Raw genomic sequence first — 27,599 nt, 5'->3', positions numbered from 1 at the left:
CAGCCCTCCTCCCCAATGCTACAGCGTATGGTTGAGCTGCAGGAAAGCCAGCAGGAGCAGAGACCGCCGCTACAGCCCCTGTGTAACCAACAGCCATCCTCCCCAAGTCCCATTGCCTCCTCACCCAGACGCCCAAGAACACGGTGGGGGGGCCTTCGGCCACCCAGTCACTCCACCGTAGATGATTTCCATAGCAATAAGTTTTAAAGTTTTAAATTGGAGTGTGTCCTTTTCCTTCCCTCCTCCCCCACCCATCCCGGGCTACCTTTCCAATTATCCCCCTAGTTGTGTGATGAATTAATAAAGAATGCATGAATGCGAAGTAACAATGACTTTATTGCCTCTGCAACTGGTGCTTGAAGGGGGGAGGGTAGGGGAGAGTGGGGTGGTTGGTTTACAGGGAAGTAGAGTTAACCGGGTGTGGGGGGAGGGGCGGAGGGTTCATCAAGGAGAAACAAACAGAAGTTTCACTCCGTAGCCTGGCCAGTCACAAAACTGGTTTTCAAAGCTTCTCTGATGCGCACAGTGCCATGCTGTGCTGCTCTAACCGCCCTGGTGTCTGGCTGCGCGTAATCAGCGGCCAGGTGATTTGCCTCTACCTCCCACCCCGCCATAAATGTCTCCCCCTTACTCTCACAGATATTGTGGAGCGCACAGCAAGCAGCAATAACAATGGGGATATTCTTTTCGCTAAGGTCTGAGCGAGTCAGTAAGCTGCGCCAGCGCGCTTTTAAACGCCCAAATGCACATTCCACCACCATTCGGCACTTGCTCAGCCTGTAGTTGAACAGGTCCTGACTACTGTCCAGGCTGCCTGTGTACGGCTTCATGAGCCATGGCATTAAGGGGTAGGCTGGGTCCCCAAGGATCACGATAGGCATTTCAACATCCCCAACGGTTAGTTTCTGGTCCGGGAAGAAAGTCCCTTCCTCCAGCTTTCTAAACAGAGCAGACTGCCTGAAGACGCGAGCATCATGTACCCTTCCCAGCCAGCCCACGTTGATGTCGGTGAAACGTCCCTTGTGATCCACCAGGGCTTGCAGCAGCATTGAAAAGTACCCCTTGCGGTTTATGTACTCAGTGGCTTGGTGCTCCGGTGCCAAGATAGGGATATGGGTTCCGTCTATCGCCCCACCACAGTTTGGGAATCCCATTGCAGCAAAGCCATCCACTATGGCTTGCACGTTTCCCAGAGTCACTACCCTTGATATCACCAGGTCTCTCATTGCCCTGGCAACTTGGATCACAGCAGCCCCCACAGTAGATTTGCCCACTCCAAATTGATTCCCGACTGACCGGTAGCTGTCTGGCGTTGCAAGCTTCCACAGGGCTATCGCCACTCGCTTCTCCACTGTGAGGGCTGCTCTCATCCTGGTATTCTGGTGCTTCAGGGCAGGGGAAAGCAAGTCACAAAGTTCCATGAAAGTGCCCTTACGCATGCGAAAGTTTCGCAGCCACTGGGAATCGTCCCACACCTGCAGCACGATGCGGTCCCACCAGTCTGTGCTTGTTTCCCGGGCCCAGAATCGGCGTTCCACAGCATGAACCTGCCCCATTAACACCATGATTTCCACATTGCTGGGGCCTGTGCCTTGTGAGAGGTCTAGGTCCATGTCCATTTCCTCATCACTCTCGTCGCCGCGCTGCAATCGCCTCCTCCTCCTCCTCGCCTGGTCCTGGTTTTGCTTTGGCATGTCCTGGCTCTGCATATACTCCAGGACAATGCGCGTGGTGTTCATAGTGCTCATAATTGCTGCGGTGATCTGAGCGGGCTCCATGATCCCAGTGCTAGCTATGGCGTCTTGTCTGAAAAAAGGCGCGAAAGTAGTATCTGACGGACCAGGGGAAGGAGGGAGGGAAGGAGGGAGGGAGGGGCGAGTGACGACATGGCGTACAGGTACAGGGAATTAAAATCAAGAAAGGTGGCTTTGCATCAGGGAGAAACACAAACAACTGTCACACAGAATGCCCCCCCCCGCCCAAAGATTGAACTCAAAAGCCTGGGTTTAGCAGGAGGGTGGGGGGAAGCAAATGAATACAGAATAAATCTATTTTTTACATCTTAAGACGACGGTGCAGCATGACTGATAGCCCTTGGCATTTTCTGGGTGCTTGGCAGCAAATACTGGGCGCTTGGCAATTAGCCTTCAGGTGTATTGCACAATCTGATACCCACTGCAGTATGACAACAATGGATACCAGTCGTAATATACTATCTACTGCCCAAAAGGCAAGGGGTTGCTGCTGTGTAGCAATGTAGCCCCATCCTACGCATACTACATCTGATAACCATCATCATCAAGGCAAGGGGGCTGGTGCAATGCAGCCCCACGGCTGCCAGCCCCATGTCTGCCAGCACCCAGATCGCCCTCGGCCTCTTCTGGGTGCTTAGCAGAAAACTGGGTGCTTTGCAGAAAATAGTATACTACGACTGATAACCATCATTGTCTGCCCAGGTGCCCATGATCGACAGCCACTGCTGTCCGACGAGGACGGTTACCAGTCGTAATAAACCATCTACTGCCAAAAGGCAAGGGGGCTGGTGCAATGCAGCCCCACGGCTGCCCGCACCCAGATCACCAATGAAGGCTACCAGTCATGCTGCACCGTCTACCGCCAAAAGGCAGTTAGCTGCTGCTGCTGCTGTGTAGCAATGCAGTCCCATGTCTGCCGGCACCTAGATGACATATGGTGACGGTGAGCTGAGCTGAGCGGGCTCCATGCTTGCCGTGGTATGTTGTCTGCACAGGTAACCCAGGTAAAAAGGCGCGAATCTATTGTCTGCCGTTGCTGTGACGGAGGGGGAGGGGCCTGACGACATGTACCCAGAACCCCCCGCGGCACTGTTTTGCATCATCCGGGCATTGGGATCTCAACCCAGAATTCCAATGGGCGGCGGAGACTGCGGGAACTGTGGGATAGCTACCCATAGTGCAATGCGCCGGAAGTCGACGCTAGCCTCGGTACTGTGGACGCGGTCCGCCGAACTAATGCACTTAGAGCATTTTATGTGGGGACACACACAATCGGCTGTATACAACCGATTTCTATAAAACGGGCTTCTATTAATTCGACCTAATTTCGTAGTGTAGACATACCCTGAAGCCATGTGTCAATGTGCTCCAGGGCTTCTACTCTTTGAGTTGGTGACACACACACACAATGTGAAAGTTTCAAACCAGGAGAACTTTGTCTGTTTCTACAGGGCTCTGTTGCACTTGCATAGCGTGGGTCCTAAACACTCATTTAAAATACCCATAACCAACCACCTGATGTTTTACTTCCCTTCGTATTTTCAGTGTTGTCACTTGTTTGTTTGGGGTTTTCTTTGCTGTCTGTGTTGATTTATTACTTATTTTTACTGTTCTATGTGTGGGAAGTATTCATCAAATTAAGAGTTGACATCCCATAGAAATGGTATAAGCCTGAGTGAATACCCTTTACTTGCCTTTCCAGTATCAGAAAATATTGTATTAATATTTGCGATGAGAGCATGACTCTTTCTAGTTGACTCATAGATTTGTTTAGCATCCTAAAGTTGAGCTGTGTGTGCAGATAATATGCATGCAAGAGGAATAGTTTTGTGAACTGCAAAAGTCTGTAGCATGCTAGTGTTTTGGCAAATGCTTCATTTTTTGAGATTTAGTGGTCAGACTCTATGGTAGAAGTAGGTTATTAAATTGGGCCTCTGGTGCATATTTTTTATGCTTTTGCTTAATGGCCATGGCTTTGTTTTATTTCTATAGCTGTTTTCAGTATGCCACATTTTGGTGTGTTTACTAGCTTGCGTTGTTAGAAAGGATGATAAAATACATGTACTCCGAGGGCAGTGTCAATTTTCTTTGTATTTGATTTCATATTAAATAAACATCTTAGGCAGTGCAACTTGTTAATTATCCCTTGTTTTAATATATTTTCTTCTTCCTCCATACCTATGAACTGTTTAAGAATATATATTATATCTAGGGTTTTTGTTTGCACTGGTGGTGCACATCCGCACATACCTCGAGATTGGTGCTGCACATAACAAAATTGAATCTGCACATAGATAGAAAATATTCGAGGGAACATTGGTTAGTGGTGTGACTGTGTGGCTCAGTTCACGATGGCTGAAAAACGGCGGGGAATTGTTACCTTCTGTAGCTTCCACGGGAGCCCAGGACCGACAATATGGAACACCCGTAACTGACACAGCTCCGCTGGCAAAACTTTTAAGAAGAGACCGGGCAAGGGTCTGCATGTGGATTTCAGAGCACTTAAAACTATTACTCTTAACCCAAACATTTTGGATCAGAGGGCAAAACTTCCAAGAGGAACTTCTACAAAATGCAATAAAAATGCACCTTGGGAGTGGGGGGAGGCTATTGGCTCCAGCGTTAAGAATAGTTCCTGGCTAGGGGGGAAAAGAGATTCCCGACTTGCTGCCTGTGTACTGTCCTCCTCCTCTTCATCCTCCAATGACTCTTCCTCCTTGCTCCATGCAACTCCCCCCTTGCAGGTGTTCACGGACAGTGGTGGGGTAGTGGTGGCGTCACCCCCCATAATTGCATGCAGCTCATGGTAGAAGGTGAATGTATGGGGCTGTGACCCAGAGCTCCCGTTCGCCTCCCTGGCTTTTTGGTATGCTTGCCTGAGCTCCTTGATTTTTGTACGACACTGCTCTGTGTCCCTGGAGTAGCCTCTTTCCGTCATGGCCCTGGAGACTTTAGCGTACGTATTTGCGTTCCTTTTTTTGGAACGTAGTTCTGCCATAACAGATTCATCTCCCCAACATGCAATGAGAACCAGTACCTCCCGTTTGGACCATGCTGGAGCTCGTCTGCAAATCCGGGACTGCGTGATCTCCTGTGATGGTGGACTCTGCATGGTCGCCTGTGATGGTGGACTGTGCTGATGGTCATCTGCACTGATAGTGATCAAACAGGAAATGAAATCCAAAAGTTCCCGGGGCCTTTCCTGCCCACCTGGCTAGTGCATTGGAGTTGAGAGTGTTGTCCATAGCGGTCACAAGGGAGCATTCTGGGATAGCTCCCGGAGGCCAATAACGTCGAATTGCGTCCACAATACCTTTAACCCGGGATTGCAATCTCGATTTAAGCACTACTCCACTTGCCGAGGTGAAGTACAGAAATTGGATTAAAGAGCCCTTTAAATCGAAAAAAACTGGTTTGGTCTCTCTTTTTTTTTTAATTAACTCGGCTAATTCCGAAATAACAGACTACTGTAGACCAGGCCTTAGTATTGCAGCACGTCTGCATTTCAGTGTCCGTGACTCACCAGTTTGGCTTGTGCTGCTCTGAAATTCCAAATTCTACAGGTATTGACTTTTTCAGTCCTAGTTTCCCAAAGCGGCAGTGGGTGCTATGTACTAACTGAGATAAATGCCAAGTGACTGAGATCTGTCAGGGAACAAGGAGAACAATAATAGTTTCAGCCCCAGCTGTGTGCAGTAAAATGTTAAAAGAGCAAGATGACTTTGTAAAAAGCTGCCTCTGGTGGCACAGCTGTATCTCAGGGACCTCGTATCAAACAGACCCATATTTGGACCAATAACCCTTCCCTGAATGCCCATAAATCCCAGAAAATATCAAGACAATTTGAATAAATATGGCTTTTAGTGTAGTTAGAAAAATTGATCTTTAAACAGAAAATAATGCTTCCATCAACCTAGCTACTGCCACTCGGGGAGGTGGATGACCTATGCCAATGGGAGACCCCTTTCCATTGCTGTAGTAATGTCTACATCCCCGGTCCGTCCTATCCCTTACTGCGCTGAATCCCACCAGTCCATGCTCACCCGTCCCAGCCTTCCTACAACTCTCATTGTGTCTGGGTGTCTCTCTGTGGTTAAGGAGCAGGTCCAAGGTGACTTCCCCTCTGGTTGGAGCCTTTACTTTCTGGGGCATGGGGTTACTGTGTCTGTGTTTTGGGAGCCCCTTTGATGAGGAGCTGTGACTGGGCTCCTGGGGTGGGGGGGGAGGTCATCAGCAGCACAGGGCCATTTGAGCCACCGCATACAGACCTCTGCCCCTTGAGCTAGTAGCGTAACTGAGAGCAGTAGGCTGTTCTGCATGTGGGCCAGCCACTAGAGGGGGTGAGATAGAGGATGCTGCGAAGTCAATACCACTGTGATGCTCTGTACGTCGGGGGGACACCCTACACCCCCATCTTGACAGTATTTGGTCCTGCCATGCGGGCAGGGGACTGGACTCAATGACCTCTCGAGGTCCCTTCCAGTCCTAGAATCTATGAATCTATGAATCTTCATCTTTATAAAATGATTGTGTGGTATCCAATGCAAAGTTTGTCATGTTGGGTGTCTTTGGAAGACTCATAATGCACTGAGCATGGTTGTTATAGTGATGTTCTAGTAATTGTTACACTAATGTTACAGTAAGGTTATAGGTTATAATTTCATGTATGTAGTTATGAGGTTGAAAATGTATCCTCAATGTATCCAAAGCAAGCCCATGCAAAAACTTTCCAAGAACAGAGAGGCAGTTCACACCTCATCAAGGCATGGATGGGACAAACCCAGCCCAGCCTCACAGGAACAATGATACACTGGCTTAGGCAACAACAAAAGAATCTGTTAGACCCTTGAGGGAGTCACCCCCTTCCTTTGGGCAGTCTGGGACTGCGATGAGGTAATGCTCACCTGACTCTGAAAGGGGGGGGGGCAAAGCCAAAAGGAAAGAAAGGACATGATAAAAGGGAGAGACATTTTGCTCTCTCTCTCTCTCTCTCTCTTCCACCTACATCTACAGACACCACCACCACCAAGCGACTGAAGCTCTGATCAAAGGGGAGAGCCTGGCTGTGGTGAGAAACATCTAAGTTTGTAAGGACATTGAAAGTGTTAAGATCAGCTTAGAATGTGTTTTGCTTTTATTTCATTCGACCAAATCTGACTGGTTATGCTTTGACTTATAATCACTTAAAATCTCTCTTTATAGCTAATAAATTTGTTTATTCTACCTGAAGCAGTGCATTTGGTTTGAAGTGTGTCAGAGGCTCCCCTTGGGATAACAAGCCCGGTAAATATCAAGTTCTTTGTTAAATTGACGAACTCATATATGCTTGCAGCGTCCAGCAGGCATAACTGCAAGCCGGAGGTTCCTAGGGTTGTGTCATTCGCTTGCAAGTACCTGGGAGCAGCTTACATGCCAGAGGCTGTGCGTGAACAGCCCAGGAGTGGGGGTTCTCCCAGCAGAGCAGGGTAAGGCTGGCTCCCAGAGTCAAGGATTGGAGTGACCTAGCAGATCACCAGTCTAGATAACACCAGAGGGGAATGTAACAACCACCTAGATGACAAAAAGTTTAGCCCGAACAGGGAAATTAGCTGGTTAAATGGGACGGAGCGCCGTAGTCCTGTGTGGAGCTGCCATTCACCTTCCCCTCCTTTGGTCTCATCTTGAATCCAGCCTTTTTTCTTTCCACCACCATCATCCTAAACATGCTGCACTTGTCTCCAGCCCTCTGTAAGAGACAGTGTCCCTGTTGTGAGTAAATAGGCTTCTCTGTAACCTCTGTCTGCTTCCCCCAGCCCATTTCCTCACTGTTCAGTCTGTGCTGATGTGGGTCTTTCTCTCTGGGATTCCCCCCCCCCCTCCTTGTCCTTCATCATTGAGCATCCTCCCAGGAAGCCCACGAGGTTGGATTTTGAAAAGCACCAGGAGAGGGAGAGACATGTATGTCTGCCCAACAGGTGATGGCTGGAAAGTCTAAGGGAGGGTGTTGCTGGGTGACCACAGAGGGGGAATCCAGGTGCAGTTGCCCTGAATGGCGACAGTGAGGTTACAGCAGGACTCTGCAGCCAGCACGGCCAGCTCCAACCACCCGCTGGCCAGAACTGCCACGCAGTGTCTTTAACACAGCCTAGAGATCTCCTGCAGCTGAGGAAGGAAGGGAGCTGGAGACATGGGTAAAAGGTTTCCCCTCCCTCCAGTGGCGGGGGAGGGAGAGCGGTCGTCTGCCATGGAGTCAGGACACCCCCTTCCAAATAATGGTACAGTGGGGGACAATCTACCCCTCCCAGCAGAGACGATTTGTACGTTCTGATACAGGAAGGGCACAATGTAAACTGGGGGGGGGGAGGGCACATGACTACCCCACATGTTGCCTCTGGAAGGAACCTTCCAGCCCCATGTCCCTGGCCAGGGCAACCAATACCGCTGGCTCCTGGGGGGCTGGAGCCACAGGAGCTGGGAACACGTCTCTGGGCTGGCCCTGCCCCCGGGAGACTCAGAGCACCACAGTGTCTGCTCGGAGCTCCAGCAACCTCGCGGGCACCTCAGCTGGGGAAGGGGGCAAGACAGAGCTGCTTCTCACGCAGACTGAGGGTGGCCACTCGGCGTAGGGTTGCCAACTTTCTAATTGCACAAAACTGAACACCCTTGCCCCACCCTGACCCTTCCATGAGGCCCCGCCCCCTCACTCCAGCCCCCCCTCCTTCAGTCACTCACTCTCCCCGACCCTCACTCACTTTCACTGGGCTGGAGCAGGAGGTTGGAGTGTGGGAGGGGGTGTTGGCCGCAGCTGGGCTGCAGGCTCTCGAGAGGGGCTGGGGATGAGGGGCTTGGCGTACAGGAGGGGGCTCAGGGCTGGAGTGCAGGAGGGGGCTCAAGGATGGGGCACAGGGTTGGAGTGCAGGCTCTAGGAGGGAGATGGGGCGTGGAAGGGGGTTCTGACCTGGGACAGGGAGTTCAGGGTATGACTGTGGCCGGCCGGTGCATACCTCATGTGGCTCCTAGGTGGCGGCGCAGCGGGGCTAAGGCAGACTCCCTCCCTACCCTGGCTCCGCACTGCTCCCGGAAGCAGCCAGCATGTCCGGCCCCTAGGCAGAAGTGCGTCTAGGCAGCTCTGCACCGTGGGCACTGCCCATGCCCACAGGCACCACCCCCATTGGCCGCAGTTCCCAGCCAATGGGAGTTGTGGAGCCAGCGCTCAGGGTGGGGGTAGCGCATGGAGCTTCTCTGATCGCTCCTGCGCCTAGGGGCTGCAGGGACATGCAGCCACTACGGGATCCACACGGAGCCAGGGAGCCTGCTTTAGCCCGGCTGCACCGTTGACTGGACTTTTAACAGCTCAGTCACCGGTGCTGACCGGAGCCACCAGGGTTCCTTTTTGTCCAAGCGTTCCAGTGAAAAACCGAACGCCTGGCAACTCTAACTCCGGGTCGCATAGCAGAAGCTGCTTGCGAGAGAGCCCGGATGGGAGGAGACAGTGGCAGTCCGCCCCCTCCGCTCCCCAACCAGGCCGGATGCTGGGGACAGGGGCCAAGAAAGCCGGAACCATCCCAGTACATTTCTGGCTTGCTTAGCCCCTTTCACCTCCATTTATAACCTTTCAAACCAGACCCCCAACCTCACCTCGGCCTGATCAGACACAAGCCCAGGGCAAGCCAGACCGGTGTGGCGGCAGGGTCTGGCCATGATAGTGACAGCAGAGAAATCCAACACTACTACATATTTAGAGATACCCCACCCTTCCATCAATCTCTCATAAGGGAGACGCACTGCCCTGGCCCACCTCCCCTACCCCCACTCCATGCTCCTGAAAGCCTGCACAGGGGAGCTCATTTTCCTTTGCGATGCTCTGAGCCCCCTAGGATGCAGCCAGAGCTGAGATGGGTGCCCTCTCCCCCAGCTGCTCCCATATGAGAACCAAAGAGTTAATGTAGAGGGAGCTGATAAGGCTCCGAGTTACACCAGCTGATCTCCACCCAGATACTCCACGATTCTCGCCTATGTAGCTTATTGAAAGACATGACTCAATATCCCTTTTATACATTTCATTAAAATGAAGAAACAAATAAAATGAAGAACACACCTCACTAAACCTAATCTATTTGTAATGCCACCTAGCTAGCTCTCAAGTACACAATACAGTGATCATGTTCAGGTCAGATCAGAAAATCAGTCAGTAAACAACGATCTTGCTTTAGAATCAAGTCATCACTTTAGCCAGGTTATCAGAACAATACAGCAGAAAATGAACCCTTGTTAAATTCTGAAACAAGAACCGAGGAGGCAGCTGTCCACTTAGTTATTAATCCCAGTCAGAGAACTTCACCCAGGTCGTGCGATCCACACTCAGCCACTTGAATATATCAATGCTAAGACCAATATATTGTTCACATTTAAGCCACAACTTCAGAGCTTCTACCTTAGATCTCACCAGTATGTGGCTAACCTTCTCCCAGTGGCTTCCATAGACAAATACCTTAATACAGATACAGACCTTAATACACAGAATTTTAATGGTATGGATCTGACCGCTTAGGTTCTTTGAACACGTTCACAGAACGAGGAGCACATGTTCAATCATTTTGTAGGGCAGATTTTAGGGTTATTTAGGTTTGGGAATATTCTTTTTAGCTCCTTTCCTGCATGGATGTGACAGGTTTCATACACATGTGCATGCACTGCGCCCCACTGTACCACCAGAGTAGAACAGGAAGGCTGGGTTGGCTCCCAGTAGATAAGAACTAGAACAAGTAACAATCAGATATTGAAACTGACAAATGAATTCAATGCTGCAGCTCTTGTGGACTCCCGTGGAGTAGGAACTAGAGCTGCAGTCAAGGAGCCAGGCGATGGGGTTCACATTCGCAAGCTCTCTCAGGTACGAGGAGACAGGTCAAGGCTGGCACAGCCTGGTGTTGATGTTACAACTTCCTTCCCCAGAGGGGATCAGTCTGGGAGTCCTGGAATGTCCGTCTTTCTTAGGCAGGTTGCTGGGGCAAAAGGGCTTCCACCTTTACCTTGGTCTTCATGGTTGACGATTCTAGCTCACCCCACATTAAGGTCACTCCCCTGAAGTTTCCAGGCAAATCAGGTGTGAATTACACTTTGGGTACAGACAATGTGGCCTGTGCTAAGTGAGGCAGACTTTGGGCTATCATCCATTCGGAAAAGTCCCATTAAACACACAAGTTTTGTTAAAATATTGGTTGCTGTGAACCACATGCACTGTGGAGGGCTGAATCCCAAAGATCTCAAAAATGAATGAAATCTAAGGACAGTTTTGGGGAGGTTTCCATAGCCTGGCTTGAGGGTTAAAAGGCTGAACTGTGACAATGGGCTTCCTTAAAAAAAGAAAAGGGGTCTCAGCTCCCATAAAAATAATGGGTAGCCAACTCCCTCCTCCCCAACAAACAAACTACCTCTTGCCGCATGCATCCATTACCATTCATAAAAAGAACCGTGGACATCTCCTGACAGACGTTATATATCTTCGCTTTGCAGAAAAGAGGGGAACTCAGTGACCCATACAGTCTAATTGGGTAAAAGGTTACACAACTTGTCTCCTTAAATAATTTTACTTTAGAGCTTGTCAAAACAAATTCCAGTTGAAACAGAAATAACTGAAGTCTGGGTCTGTGTTCTCCTATACAATATTTCTCTCTTACATTCCCCCACCTCAGCCTTGGAGGGATATTGTGCTTCAGAGCACCTTAGTCCAAAGGGGGTGTTTTACATCAAATAAACTTTTTAAGGTTGGCCACCACTTCCTATATTACTAACAAAAAGCAAACCAATGTAAGTCACAGTGTTCCAGTATAATTCAGGTTATCACTAAGTTAGGCTTTAACGAATAATTAACATCATTTTCACTAGTAAAAAGAACATAGTCAAAGATTATGAAATCTTATCATACAGGTTTGTTTCATTTTAAGCCCAATTTCCACCAAGTGAGCACTGTGTAAATGTGGTCTACACCAGCACAGTAGCTTTCCACATCTGTGAGTTCATTTATCTCTGGTCCTTCTGATGTAAGTGTTGGTGGAAGGGGTCTCATGCTACGTGGGAAGGTTTGCATCATGAGAAAGGATGTCAGCGCCATATTCACACCTTCCAATCTTTCAAGGTATCAGGAGGTGCATGCAAAGTGGTACAACTGAATCAGACACAAGAGCAAAACTAAGTGACAACAGCATAGAATCAGGATTCAACATTTGTCTATCCAGCAGTCTGAAATTGGAGCCTGACACATAGAATGACAGTAATGGATGAGGGAATCAAACAGCATGGAAGTCCTTGGTGCTCAATCAGGCTGGGGCAGGAATCTCCTCTGAAGGCATCAACTATTTCTCACTTTGCCTCATGGAACTTGGATCCAAATAGTGAAGGACCTTCCACTCGAGCCAGGGCAGCCTTTGGGACTCTAATCAGTGACACTGAATTAGGGAGCGGTGTTAAAAACAATCAAACAGTTTTATCTGGACGATAGTTCCACACAGTTTCCTTCTCTGGGGTGAAAATCAACTACTGGGAGTCTGCTATATCAAACTGAGTTCTTGCCAAATCCTTGGCCTCGTCAGGGTACATTTACACTCCTCTGGAATAGAATCCTTTACAAAACCAACCAAAATCTGAGCAGTGTTAATGAGGAATGACTTCCCCAAACACGCCCAATTTATTTCTTTAATCTGGTGGCACAGGTCTAAATTAGGGACTAGAAACACTCCTGCATCACAATCCCCGTAAGTCACCAAAGGAGGGGAATTTATTAAAAATAGGTATTCTGCAGCTCTCCCACATACAACACTGATTTCATTTCAATGCACATTTGCAGCATCTACGAAGGGCAAGTTCATCAAAAATGCCACTTCTGTTTTCTCCACATCAACACAGACAGGGACAGCGTTTCCCAAATCATTGGCCACACGCACCCAGTTACTTCAGTTAATTGCACAATCTCGGGTGTGCTGTTGTTCACCATTTTAGAGTGGAGACCTAAACCCACTACTGTTTTCTTGGTAGCACGCCCGATGGCTCGAACTGCACTCGAGCTTCTTCCATGTCATCATGCAGCGGTGCAGGAAAGACAAAAATAAAATGAGAAAGCATTATTTTAGGAAACAGTCATTTCTCCCAAAGTCCCCGATAAATCTGAGCTATATCCTGGAGAACAAAACCAATAATATTCAATTATGTGACCAAATGGCCTTCAGGAGAGAGAGAAAAACCCACAACAAAGCGGTATAAGTCACTTTCTCTTTCATATAAAATGAAATTCCAGAGCAGGTTACATCTGATGATGCAAAAATCAGGAGAGCAGATTCCCCCGTTGCCTTCTCCTCTGATCCATTCAAACCTGCTTCACTCAACAGCACTTCATTATTATGGAGTCGTGTTATTTAAAAAAAAAAAAAAAGCTTCATTGTAATAGGGAAAAACTGCCAACCTTCTCATCTGCAAACAATCTCAGCTCCGTAGGGAAAAGTCCAGAAGTGGCTCTGTCAATAGACAGAAACGGATTTAATCTTGGAATGATCACACTGTGTTTGGGATCCACAGAAATTTCCCATCCAGGTCTGGGACACTTTCATCTCAGTCCTAACGGATTTAGGATCAATTTGCTATGAAGTGCAGAGACTCTTTGGGAGGTGGAGGCATAGAACAGAGGTAGGTAAACTCCATTGTGGCTCAGACAGACACCAGCGCTGCTGGAGTGAGCGGGCCTAGTGACGGCAATGGGGAAGGAGGTAATCCCGCCGACTCAACCCATTTCCTTCTGGTGTCGCAGAGGCTGAAATGATACATTTGTCCCACTCCTGCTCCTCCTCTTTGTTATATTGAAATAGATTTTCAATAAGGGAAGTGGTAAAAAGAAAAATACCTGCTGCCCAGCACAACCTGGACCAGCGTGAGAACATCTGGGAATGAGACAATCTGTCACCAAAGGGGGAACTTGGTGACTAACAATCGCTCTGCTAGTACAGTGACAGTATAAATGTGCTGCTCAGGGCTTGGCTAGAGCAGGAAAATGGGTGTGAATTAGGACAGTTCAAAGGGGAAGGTGCTAGCTAACCCCAACCCCTGTGCCTGGGCTATGTCAGCACGGCACATCTAGCAGGGTGTTTACATTAGGATAGCTACCTCCAGCAGGCTGACTCCATGGAAAATCCTAGAGGGGGCAAACCCCAGAACGATTTTTGCTCAGTTTAGCTACTTGAGATCACCCCTATTTCCCACCCCTGGGGCTGATGGACACTCCTGGCAGGAGAGACACACTCCCATGATGACTCACATTAGAAAGGAGTTGGTAGAAAGGACCAAAGGATTCACTCCAGAGAAGGGCGACCTGCTAAACGAAAAGCAAGCAACTCACCTGGGGAGCTGAGAGAACAGGGTGACGCAAATGGTACAAACAGCCCTAAAAAGTCACTATGTGGGAATTAGCAAATGTCTTTTAAAAAATCTTTTCTCTGCCCTACACAAAGTTTTTATGGTGCGTATCTATCCTGTGAAATCGTTGATGCCCACAGTAACTCCTCACTTAACATTGTCCTGGTTAAGTTGTTTCGTTATGTTAATGATCAATTAGCGAACATGCTTGTTTAAAGTTGCCCAATACTCCATTATAACGTTGTTTGGCAGCCCGCCTCTTTTGTCCACTGCTTGCAGAAAGAGCAGCCATTGGAGCTGGTGGAGGCCTGGAACCAGAGTGGGCCGCCAGCCCCCCCTTCAGATCCCCTAAGTTCCTTGTGCGGGAGCCGCCCAGCTGGCTATCAATTGCCGGGCAGTTCAGCTGTCCCTCCCCACACTGCCGTGTGCTGCTCCTGCCCTCTGCCTTGGAGCTGCTCCCAGAGACTCCTGCTTGCTGTGCAGAGGTGGGGGGGAGAGAGGAGTGCTAATGTCAGTGTGTCCCCCTCCCCCCGCTCCTGTACCCCATCTCCACAGAGCGGGGGGGGGGGAAGGAAACATGACAGGGCTCAGGACGGAGGGAGCTGGCAGCAGCTGCTATCTCAACTTGCTGATCTACTTAAAAAGGCAGTGTACTTAGAGTTGGGTCAGCATACTTAAAGGGGCAATGTGCTTCTCTCTCTCACACACACACAGTGTGTGTCTCTGTTTCTCTCTGCCATGCTGTGTGTCCTCCCTCCATTCAAGCTGCCTTGTAGGGCGTGAGGCTACATTAATAACAATGTGCTAACCCTTGAGGGCTCACCCGAGTGCTAGTTCATCATTTAGCAAGGCATTCCCTGGGAAATATCCCACCCTCTGACTTCACCACCTCAACCAAGCTTCACAATCGTCACTGCTATGTACAATATTAAATTGTTTGTTTAAAACTTATACTATGTATATAAATGTATGTATAAAAATATAGTCTTTTGTGTGGCGAAAAAAATTTCCCTGGAACCTAGCCCCCCTCATTTACAATAATTCTTATGGGGAAATTGGATTCACTTAATTATCGTTTCACTTAAAGTAGCATTTTCCAGAAACATAATTACAACATTAAGTGAGGAGTTACTGTATTAAGGTGTGAGCTCCAGATGAAACTTTTCCCACACTCACAGCATTCACAGGCTGCTCTCGTCTATGGATCCTCTGATGATTAATGAGACTTGAGCTCTGAGTGAACTGTTTCCCACACTCACAGCATGTATAGGGTCGCTCTCCTGTGTGGATTCTCCGATGAATAGTAAGCCCTGTGCTCCAAGTGAACTGTTTCCCGCACTCACAGCATTCATAGGGGCGCTCTCCTGTGTGGATCCTCTGATGGTTATTAAGGTCTGATTTGAAAGTGAACCTTTTCCCACACTCACAGCATTCATATGGTCTCTCTCCTGTGTGGATCCTCTGATGTCTAGTAAGGGATGAGTTCTCAGTGAAACTTTTCCCGCACTCACTGCACTCATAGGGTCTCTCTCCTGTGTGGATCCTCTGATGTTTAATAAGGCCTGAGTTATGAGGGAACGATTTCCCGCACTCAGAGCATGTGTAGGGGCGCTCTCCTGTGTGGATTCTCTGATGATTAATAAGGCCTGAGCTCTGAGTGAACTTTTTCCCACACTCAGAGCACTCATAGGGTCGCTCTCCGGTGTGGATTCTCTGATGATTAATAAGGCCTGATCTCTGAGTGAACTTTTTCCCGCACTCACAGCATGTATAGGGGCGCTCTCCTGTGTGCATTCTCTGATGATGAAAGAGGCCTGAGCTCTGAGTGAACTTTTTCCCACACTCACAGCACTCATAGGGTCTCTCTCCTGTGTGGCCTGTCTGATGTGTGATAAGGTTTGATTTCTCACTGAACTGTTTCCCGCACTCGCAGCATTTGTAGGGGCGCTCTCCTGTATGGATCCTCTGATGTTTATTAAGGTTTGATTTGAAAGTGAAGCTTTTCCCACACTCACATTTATACGGTCTCTCTCCTGTGTGAATCCTCTGATGTCTAATAAAGGATGAGCGCCGAGTAAAGCTTTTCCCACACTCACAGCACACACAAAGTCTCTCACTTGTGTGGATTTTCTGATGTTTAAGAAGGGCTGAGCTCTGAGGGAACGTTTGCCCGCACTCACAGCATTCATAGGGCTGCTCTCCTGTGTGAATTCTCTGATGTTTAAGAAAGGCTGTGCTCCAAGTGAACTGTTTCCCGCACTCACAACATTCATAGGGGCGCTCTCCTGTGTGGATCCTCTTATGTATATTAAGGTTTGATTTGAATGTGAAACTTTTCCCACACTCACAGCATTTATACGGTCTCTCTCCTGTGTGAATCCTCTGATGTCTAATAAGAGATGAGCTCCGAGTGAAGCTTTTCCCGCACTCACAGCACTCATAGGGTCTCTCGTCTGTGTGGCTTGTCTGATGTTTAGTAAGGCTTGATTTCTCACTGAACTGTTTCCCGCACTCACAACATTCATAGGGTCTCTCCCCCATGTGGCTATTCTGATGTTTAATAAATGTTGATTTCTCAATGAATTGTTTCCCGCATTCAGAGCATTTGTAGGGGCGCTCTCCTGTGTGGATCTTCTCATGTTTAAATAGGGCTGAGCTCTGAGCGAACGTTTGCCCGCACTCACCACATATATAGGGTCGCTCTCCTGTGTGCATTCTCTGATGATTAATAAGGAATGAGCTCAGAGTGAACTTTTTCCCGCACTCACAGCATTCATACCGTCTCTCTCCTGTGTGGATCCTCTGATGTCTAGTAAGGGTAGAGCTCCGAGTGAAGCTTTTCCCGCACTCACAGCACTCATAGGGTCTCTCTCTTGTGTGGCTTGTCTGATGTGTAATAAGGTTTGATTTCTCACTGAACTGTTTCCCGCACTCACAGCATTTGTAGGGCTGCTCTCCCGTGTGGATCCGCTGATGTCTAATGAGGGTGGAGATCAGAGTGAAGTGTTTCCCACACTCAGTGCATGTGTTTTTTCTCTCTCCTATAGGTATTCTCTGCTGGGCTGTGATTTTCTTGGAGTTCTGGTGAGTCCCCTGACAATTAATGGATTTGCCCACTTTCTCCCTGGGCTGGATTCCCTGCTGCCTCTCTGGCCTGTGCTGGCTCTCACAGGCTTTCCCCTTCACATGACGCCTGGACACATTCCCTTGGGATCCTTGCAATAATCCCCCGTGTGCTTCCACTTGCTCAGCATCTTCCTGCTGAGGATTCAGCTCCTTGTTCTCACTCACCATCCCAGCACCTCCTAGGACAGAGAGAGAAACGTCATAAACAGGGATAGAAAAGGGGAAATCAAACCAAAATTATAGCTGGAGAGACAGAAAAAACTCCTCTCCTTAGGGGACAGAGGAGGGGAACAATTCTGCCTCCACATCCCATCAGGTAGGAAGCTGCTGCCAGGTGTCAGTGAGGATGGGTAGGAAGCCGGGAGGGATAGCTGCCCATAGGGTACAAACCTTCCTGGGGATACTCCTGAACTCCGAGAGCTCCCAAGGCCTTTTTAGGGAGTCCCAGCTCCTTCCTTCAGGCACTGAGAGTTTTTGAATTGGTTTAATGATCCCTCACCTGCGTAGACAGCTCTCAGGATCTCTCCTTCCTCAGAGCCCTGGAGATCCAGGACCCACGGCTCCTCCCCTTGTTCCAGTTGGGATATCACATCAGGTTTGGAAACAGGAAACCCTGCTGAGGGAACAGAAAATAAGGGAGATCAGGGGAGTTCATGGCACATTTCTCACAAAGAAGAGTCTATCCGTTTTAACCCAGCCCATTGTAAAGCAGTAAAACGCTTGGGGAAGCTTCCAAGGTGCAGGGCACTCTGCATATGAGGGATTTAACTATCCCCATCTCTGCTGGGAACACACACAGCCAGACACTCCTCAACAAGGGGCTCCTAAAACACAGAGTCAGTAACTCCGTGTTCCAGGAAGTAAAGACTCCAGCCAGAGGGGAAGTCACCCTGGATCTGCTGCTTAATCACAGAGAGAAACCCAGAGACAATAGGAGGGGTGTAGGAAAGCCGGGACTGGTGAGCAAGGGCTGGTGGGATTCAGCGCAGTAAGGAAAAGGAGGGACGGGGAGGTGTCACTGAATGTCGTATCTCAGGGCTTGTCTACACTTGAGACATTGTGACTGTCCTGCTGTAGTGCGTCAGTGTAGACACTCACTACAGAAATGGGAAAGATGACCCATGAGCATAGGTCATCTACCGCCGTGAGAGGCAGTAGCTAGCTCGACGGAAGCATTATTTTCTGTTTAAAGACCAACTACTCTAACTACCCTAAATGCTACATGTTTATTCGGATTGTCTTGAAATTTGCTGGGCAAATTTTTCATGGGCAATCAGGAAAGGGTTAGTGGTCCAAACATGGGGTGATTTGTTAAAGAGGTTCCTAAGACATAGCCCTCACCCTCACCCCCACCCCCCCATGCAGCTTTTTACAAAATCATCTTGCTCTTGAAACTTTTTTTGCACACAGCTGGGGCTGAAACTATGGTTCTCATTGTCCCCCGACCGATCTCAGTCATTTGGCATTTATCGCAGTTAGTACATAGCACCCACTGCCTCTTTGGGAAACCATTATTGAAAAAGTTAATAACGGTAGGATTTGGAATTTCAGAGCAGCACAAGCCAAACTGGTGAGTCGATGACATGGAAATACACATGTGCTGCAAGTCTTAGTCATTGTTAACTGCTAGAGAGTTTCCCGCAATCTGCTGTCACAGTAAAGTGTTGGCTCAAGGGGATGTGCTGTGGCCATTGAACCTGAATTCATCATCACATCATGTTTCCATGACGCCTCTGGCGTTTAGGCAGTGACAAAGCTCCTCCACTCCTGTCTGTTTCTGGCAAGTCTTTCAATGGTTCCCCAGCTGTGCCCCAGGTTTCTCAGCTCGGCTTCCACAGCTCTTCGCCATGTTGTTTTCAGGCAGCCTTGTTTTCAGGTGTCCATCTTAATGCTATTCTGGTGATGGAAGCAGTTTCCATCCGAAGCACATGGCTAATCCATCTCCAACATGTCCTGGCAATGATGGTGCTCATATCCTCTTGGCTGTACTGTGTGAATAGGTCTTGGTTTGAGATTGTTGTGGGACAAAAGATATGGAGGATTTTTCTGAGGCAGGTTGTATGGAATGAAGACAGTTTGGACATGTCATACTTTGTCATTCCCCTCCATTCTGCACTATAAAGTAGTGTTGGAAGTACACAGCTCTGATAAATCTTAAGTTTGGTTTTGGTGTTGTATTTTGATAATTTCCAGACTGTATTTAAGCTCCTGAAGGTGTTCCTGGCTTTACTGATTCTGTTCCGGATGTCCTGGCTGTTTCCACCATCCTGGCAGATGGTGCTACCCAAGTATGTGAATGTTTCTACATTGGTGAGGCCATGATCCTCTATCCATAATGGTGATGGTGAGGCAATATTAAAGGCATAATATCTGTCTTATTGCAGTTGATTTTCAATCCAATTTGCTGGCTGACTGTGTTGAGTCGAGTTGTTTTTTCTTGTATATGGTGCTGGGTATGTGATAGGAGAGTGAGAGAATCTGCAAAGTCCAGGTCTTCAAGGGATGGGAAGGGTGTCCAGTTAGTGCCTCTTGGCATGTCTTCTGTTGTACGCTGATGGCAATGCTGAACAGGGTTGCAGACATGACACACCCCGACGTACTCCTGTTCTGACTTCAAAACTGAGCTCACTGTGATCAACACTGCATGTGAAGTTGGAATAGATGATTTTGATAATGTTGACTATACAAAATGTGCCATAGGCCGGTCCTGTGAATGCTATCAAAAGCCTTCTCAAAGTCTAAGAAGTTTATGTAGAGTTGCCATTGCCAAGCACTGTTCTATTACATTTCGTAGAATGAAGATCTGATCTGTGCATGTACGCCCTTTCCAAAAACCGTCTTGCTCTTTTCTGAGAATGCTATCAACTGCCTCTGATACATCCTGGACTATGATCTTACACAATACCTTGCTTGGCACAGCTAAAAGTGTGATACCACGCCAGCTATTACAATCACTGAGAGTTCCTTTCTTTGGTATCTTCACTATAACCCCATTGGTCCACTCCTCTGGCACTTTTTCCCTTTCCCAGACTGATGTGAATAGAGGGGCCAGGATAGATGCGGCTAACTCAGGATTTACCTTGACCAATTCTGCATTCAAGTTATCCCTGCCAGGAGCTTTCCCATTTTTTAAGGATTTGATGGCTTGAATGAGCTCTTGCTTTGTTGGGGTGTCTGTGTTGATATTAAGATCTTCTTCTGCCTCTAGGATGTTTGCTTCCTCTGTAGGTGGATACCTGTTCAGTAATTCTTTGAAATGCTCTGTCCAGTGCATTTCTTGTTCTTTTTCTGTTGTCAGTAGGTGGCCTTGTGTGTCCCTGATGAGAGAGTTTGTTGGTGTCTGCCGTTTACCACTGATAAGATTTTGTAGACGGAACCTTGTTCACCATGAGCAGATGCCTCCCCTGCTTGTGTTGCTAGATTATCAATATAATGTCGTTTGTCCGCTCTCACAGGGCGTTTGATCTCCCAGTGTTCCTTGCTATACTGCTCGTGGTATTTGTCCTTTAGCTTCTGGGATTTTATGTCTAAAACTTTTTTCTTCGGGGCTCGTCTGGTTTCTATGGTGTTCCATGTGCTGGGTGTAATCCACTCCTTTCTTCTCTTCTGCCTCTGGCTTAGACAGGCTTCGCTGTGCTGTTCATAGATTGTTGTTACTTTGTCCCACTTCTTGTTGATCTCCTCCTCTTCATCAATGTCTGCAAGTGCCTGAAACCTGTTCTTTCACTGCAGAACGAAGGCTTTCTATAATTCACGGGACTTTAGCTTGTCAACATCATAATGTCTATGTCCCTTGCTTGGTGGCCACGTACTTCTCAGTTTTAGCATGATGGAGGCTGTCACAAGGTGGTGGTCACTGCCAACATCTGCTCCTCTTCTCACTTTCACATCTGTCACTGAGCGTCGCCATTTGACATTGATCATCATATGGTCAATCTAGTTCTTATCTTTGCCATTTGGAAAACACCATGTCAGCCTGTGAATTTCACAATGTTGAAATAGGGTTCCGCCGATGACTAGATCATTCATATTGCAGAAATCAACAAGCCTCTCTCCGTTTTCATTCATCATGCCACACCCATGTCTTCCCATTGCTCTGGCACTGTTTGTGTTGTCCTTACTGACCTTGGCATTCAGGTCTCCCATGAGGATAGTTAGGTCGTGGCATGGTACTCTCTCTAACTCCACCTGTAGTATAAGGTAGATCCTTTGCTTCTTCCTCACAGTCATTTGTCGGTGCGTAGCACTGAATCAGGGGGATGTTATTGTGTTTCCCTTTCAGTCTGGCTCATAATTCTGCTGCTGATGGACTTCCACTCAAGCAGGGACTGCTTCACTCCCTTCTTCAAAAGGATGGCAATACTGTCATGGTGTTGTCCATCATCCTGTCCAGAATACAGCAAAGTTTCTACTGAGGCTGTTGTTAATCTTCCTGATCCCATCCATCTGCTCTCGCTGACACCCAGGATATGTAAGCTGTAGCGTCTCATCTCTGCTGGGACCTGAGCTAGCTTCTGTATTTCATACATTGTCCGTACATTCCAAAAAACAAGTTTGGTTTTTGTCTTGGAGTTGAACACTTCAGTCTTCATGCCAGTGGCTTCCTTTCGGCTTTCACCACTGGAAGTCATACGGGTGTTTGACTCCTGAAGGACATCGCACACAGTAAAGCAGGAATTCTCAAACTTCATTGCAACACGATCCCCTTCTGACAATAAAAATTACTACATGGCCCCAGGAAGAGGGACTGAAGCCTGAGCCCACCGGTGCCCACCGCCCTGGGCAGGGGGAGGGAGGGAGCAAAGTCCAAGTCCCACTGTCCTGGGTGGGTGGATGGGACAAAACCCAAGCCCAAGGGCTTCAGCCCTGTGTGGGGGCCTGTAATCTGAGCCCTGCCGCCAGGGCTGAAGCCAAAGCCCAAGCCCCATTCCCCAGGGCTGAAGTCTTTGGGCTTTAGCCCCGGGGTGTGTGGCGCGGGCTTCGGCCCCAGGTGGCAGGCTCAGGCTTCAGCCCTGGACCCCAGCAAGTCTAAATACCAGCCCTGGCGACCCCATTAAAACCGGGTCGCAACCTACTTTGGGGTCCCGCCCCACAGTTTGAGAACCGCTGCAGTGAAGGTCGACTTCTCAGGTGCTGCTTCTGTAACATATTTTATTTTTTACGGGACAGGGTTGTTCGCCATGTGCCTAACCCCCAGCTTGGAGGGCCAGAATGTCAGTTTTATCTGACCAGGTTCACTCTGCATTGTGGGCTGTGGAAGCCACGCCCACCAAGCCCTAGTGGGCATGCTCCAAATGTAGCAGGCATATAAATAGGAGCAGCTCAGCTCAGTCTGGGCTGACAGCTGAAGAGGAAGGACAGTTGCTGCAGGCTCCAGACCAGGAAGCACCAGAGGCTCTGACAGCAGGAGCAAGGGCCACCGAGACCCAGGCGGAGACCCAGACACCAGCAGACATAGTAGGAAGTAGCCCAGGGGGATGTCGGCTGCAGGGCTAAGAACAGTCAGCGTGTTGCACTTGGCTCCCCGCTGACTCAGTGGCAGAGACCCTTGCCACAGACAGGGCCCTGGGCTGGGACCTGGTGGAGCACGGAGGGCCTGGGTCCCCCTACCCTGGCCACCACCCACCCCTAGGTGGCAGCCCATTGTCCTTGACTTTGGCCACTAGGCCGTTCCGCCCTGCAGATAAGGGTAATCTAATTTATCCTAGCCACTATGCCATACCACTGTGAGGATCAGGGCAACCCAAATGACTTTGGCCATTAGGCCTTATTGCCCTACGAATAAGGGCAATCCTATAGACTCTGACCATTAGGACTTCTAACTCTGGGACACAGAACAGTGCAGTGAACCTATTCGTGGACTGGGAACAGCCCCTTGCATGAAAAGAGGACAGGGTGAACGTGCCCCGTCACAGGGTGTGAAAAATCACACTGCTCACCAGCATAGCTATGTTGGGGAAAGCTTTAGGGTAGACAGTTATAGTGGCAAAAAAAACCAAACAAACAAACAAACAAAAAACCAAAAACCCACATTCCAAAAATCAATGTAATTAAATACCCATAAACTACATTCATGCAGAGTACATGCCACATCTAAAACACAACCTCATCTCTGCCCCTTCCCTAACCCTGGGGTTGGCACTAGTCACTGGGAGTGGTTCAGTAAGGCTGGTGCAAAGGTTTACAAACTACCAAGGGAAGAGGAGAGTTCTTCATTTTAGGAAGTCTTCCAGTCAAGACTGGATGCCCTTCTGGAAGATGATTTAGTCAAACACAAGGTATTCAGCTCAATTCGGCAGTAACTGGATGAAATTCTGTGGCCTGTGTTACAGAAGAGGTCAGACTAGATGACCTAATAGTCACATCTGGCCATAAAAACCTAGAATAGTTACAAAGAAGGACTAAGAGAACGTGCCATTGTTTGTGTTGTGTTCCACAGATGGGAATACCAGCATTTATCGGCATCCCCTCCAGCTGTGTGCACTGGGTCAGCGTAGCTGTAATTTGTTGCTGGATGGATTACGGGGAGCAGCTTGGCAGAGCTGTGACTGTGATAGGAAGGGAGGTGCGTGTGGAACTTGGGGGACCTAGCCTGCCCCATTTCCGTGCTAAGGGCTGTAGGTTGTGTCAGTGAAGGAGCACAAGGGCGTGTTCTTGTCACGGAGATCGTCTGCAGTTTGGTGGCATATGTGCTAGTTGTTTCCAGGGTTCAGCGAGGGCTAAGTGAAGTCAGTGACTCAGAAGGAATCCCGAGGGAAAGGGGTGATCTCACTTTGCAAGTCTGAGCTGGTTTGTGTGGAATAGGCTCAGTGTTTGATTGCCAGCCAGGGGTCGGAGGCTTCTGTTCTTTACGCTGGACCTAATTTCAAGTTTTGTCTTAGCAAAGTGAAGTTGTTAAACTTTGTGCTGAACTGCCCTGTGCCCTGTTCCCAGAGTGTTCTGTAGCGGGGAGGGCAGAGCGTGTGAATCCTTACCCAGCGAGGTCACATTCTCATAGTTCTCCTGCATGACATCTCTGTAGAGGGCTCTCTGAGTGGGGTCCAGCAGCGCCCCCTCTTCCCTGGTGAAATACACAGCCACCTCCTCAAAGGTCACCGGCCCCTGAAAGAGCAAGAGTTCAACAGTCAGTACCTGCTGCCCCACTCACAGCCCCACTATTCAACGGGAAAAGGAGTCAATCAAATGGAAGCTCTGGGTGGCTTGCAGTCAACAGAGTCCTACCCGCACACCGCTCATAAGAGCAGCCATACTGGGTCAGACCAAATGTCCATCTAGCCCAGTATCCTGTCTTTCGACAGTGGCCAATACCAGGTGCCGCAGAGGGACTGAACAGAGCACGTAATCATCAAGTAATCCCATCCCCTGTCGCCCATTCCCAGCTTCTGTCAAACAAAGGCGAGGGACACGATCCCTGCCCATCCTAGCCAATAGCCATTGAGGGACCTAGCCTGCACGAACTTATCAAGTATTAGAGCATCCAGAAAACATGAGGGTGAGGGCACAAAGAGAGAGCCCCTTCTGTCCCAGCAGATCCATCACACTCCTACTAGTCTGAGACTGATACAGGTGATGGAGTCCCTAGCAGGGTCCAGCGAGAGCTCCCTGGTAGAATCATAGAAGATTGGGGTTGGAAGAGACCTCAGGAGGTCAACTAGTCCAACCCCCTGCTCAAAGCAGGACCAATCCCAACTAAATCATCCCAGCCAGGGCTTTGTCAAGCTGGGCCTTAAAAACCTCTAAGGATGGAAATTTCACCACCTCCCTAGGTAACCCATTCCAGTGCTTTACCACCCTCCTGGTGAAATAGTTTTTCCTAATATCCAACCTAGACCTCCCCCACTGCAACTTGAGACCATTGCTTCTTGTTCTGTCATCTGCCATCACTGAAAACAGCCGAGCTCCATCCTCTTTGGAACCCCCCTTGAGGTAGTTGAAGGCTGCTATCAAATCCCCACTCATTCTTCTCTTCTGCAGACTAAATAAGCCAAGTTCCCTCAGCCTCTCCTCATAAGTCATGTGCCCCAGCCCCCTAATCATTTTCATTTCCCTCCGCTGGACTCTCTCCAATTTCTCCACATCCCTTCTGTAGTGGGGGGACCAAAAGTGGACGTAATACTCCAGATGTGGCCTCACCAGTGCCGAATAGAGGGGAATAATCACTTCCCTCGATCTGCTGGCAACGCTCCTACTAATGCAGACCAATATGCCATTAGCCTTCTTGGCAACAAAGTCACACTGTTGACTCATATCCAGCTTCTTGTCCACTGTAATCCCCAGGTCCTTTTCTGCAAAACTACTGCTTAGCCAGTTGGTCCCCAGCCTGTAGCAGTGCATGGGATTCTTCCGTCCTAAGAGCTTGGACTCTGCACTTGTCCTTGTTGAACCTCATATGATTTCTTTTGGCCCAATCCTCCAATTTGTCTAGATCACTCTGGACCCAACAGCACTTGCACCAGGAAGTTGTCCTCTACACTCTCCAAAAACTTCCTGGATTGTCTGTGCACTGCTGTATTGCTCTCCCAGCAGATGTCAGGGTGATTGAAGTCCTGTGATCTGGAAACTTCTGTTAGTTGTCCGAAGAAAGCCTCATCTATCTCATCCTCCTGGTCTGGTGGTCTACAGCAGACACCCACCACGACATCACCATGACATGGGTAGGAAGCCCAACACCCTCCTCATTGGGGGGAGGGATAGCACAGTGGTTTGAGCATTGGCCTGCTAAACCCAGGGTTGTGAGCTCAATCCATGAGGGGGCCATTTAGGGATCTGGGGCAAAAATCTGTCGGGGATTGGTCCTGCTTTGAGCAGGGGGTTGGACTAGATGACCTCCTGAGTTCCCTTCCAACCCTGATATTCTATGATTGTGAGGAAGTAGATATGAGGGGAGGGGCACCTCCCCTACGCCTGACTTGTGGGTGCCCCTTCATATCTCACAGCAGCTGCGGTTAGTCGGGTCAGGCTCCAGCACTGGGAGTCTGGTCTATTTTCCTAGCCCAATCTAGGTGGGTTGTTTCCTCTTCCACAAATTAGGGCATTTCAACCTCCGACCTCATGGGTCTGTTCCTAGAATCTAGGCCACTTATTAAACAACTCCCAGCAGGTTTGCCACACCCTGTCCTCCTCCCTTTCTTCACCCTGTGCATTTCCTGTCCCGCTCCAACCTCCAGACCAGACTGTGCAAACCTTCCCATCTCCGGTGTATTTGCTGTCCCTCTCCTCCAGTAGGAACCCACCAGCCACCCCCCAATAATCCCTACCTGAACTGGCTCCTCTGCAGCCATTTCTCTTTCCTGTCCCATGGGAGGACGGGATGAGCTGGAGCGAAACATGGACGTCATTCTGCAGCCTGTCTGGGTGAGAAGGGCAGTGGTGGAGGTTTCAGAAAAGGCTTTAGTTCATTTCACATCAGAATTCCCCCAGGCCCTTTCCCTGCAGACAGACACCCTAGATTCTGCCACGCTGGGAAAATACTGGATAGATAATAATGAGAGAGACAAGGGAAGCACTAGAGGGAATTTCTATCAGCATTTGAGAGGGAAGTGGCACAGACAGGGAAAGCATGGGTGGAGGATGAAGCTTCCCCTAAGGGAGGCTAGCTCCCTGCCTCGCCTCTCCAGCCCCAGGCCCCGCCCCCTCCCCTTCACCCCATCTCTCCTCTCCTCGGAGGGGCACAGTGGGCAGGGAGTCTCGTGGGGGAGGGTGAATGAGGAGGGACCCAGTAGGTGGGCGAGAAGTGCCCGGGAGGGAGGCCTGGCGGGGAGACGGGCGGTGAGGAGGGACCTGGAAGGAGGGGGCCTCTGGTGGGAGAGGGGGGAAGAGGAGGGACTCGGTAGGTGGGGGCGGGTCTGGCCCGGGAGGGGGAGGCGAGGCAGGACTCAGCGGGAGGGGAGGGGTCTTGCAGGGAAGGGGGGTGAGGAGGGACCCGCCGTGCGGGTGGGCGAGGAGTACCCGGGGAGGAGGGGGCATCTGGCGAGGGAGAGGAGGGACCTGGAGGGGGAGGTGGGGTGAGGAGGGACCAGGCAGTCTGGGAAAGGGGGATCTAGCAGGGGAGGGGGGATGCGGAGGGACCCGGCAGGCGGGGAGGGGGTCTTGCAGGGAAGGGAGATGAGGAGGAACCTGGGAGGTGGGGGAGCTTACGGGGGGGGTGTGTGCGAGGCGGGACCTGGCTCGTGGGGAAGGGGTCTTGCCAGGAAAAGGGGGTGAAGAGGGACCCGGCAGGTGGGGAGGGGTCTGCCGGGGGAGGGGGAGCGAGCCAGCACCTGGCGGGTGGGAGGCAGTGTCTCTCAGGAAAGGGGGGGTGACGAGGGACCTGGGGGCCAGCGGGGGGGGGGGGCGAGG

At 49.5% G+C, this 27,599-nt stretch overlaps 1 protein-coding gene across 1 annotated transcript in view; it reads right to left on the bottom strand.

Annotated features, from left to right (window-relative positions):
- The window catches only part of LOC112121305 (zinc finger protein 271-like), a 79,601-nt gene extending 62,171 nt beyond the window's left edge, over positions 1-17,430 (bottom strand). The window contains 2 exon segments of the mRNA XM_029913629.1: positions 15,268-15,323; positions 15,326-17,430. Of these exon segments, the coding sequence (XP_029769489.1) occupies positions 15,268-15,323; positions 15,326-17,429 (2,160 nt within the window). The 5' untranslated portion in view covers position 17,430.
- Positions 17,431-27,599: the final 10,169 nt, after the last annotated feature.

This window comes from Terrapene carolina, unplaced genomic scaffold, assembly GCF_002925995.2.
Source record: "Terrapene carolina triunguis isolate 2854851 unplaced genomic scaffold, T_m_triunguis-2.0 Scaffold751, whole genome shotgun sequence".
Classification (NCBI taxonomy): Eukaryota; Metazoa; Chordata; order Testudines; family Emydidae; genus Terrapene; species Terrapene triunguis.
This window is presented reverse-complemented; position numbering and strand designations above follow the sequence as displayed.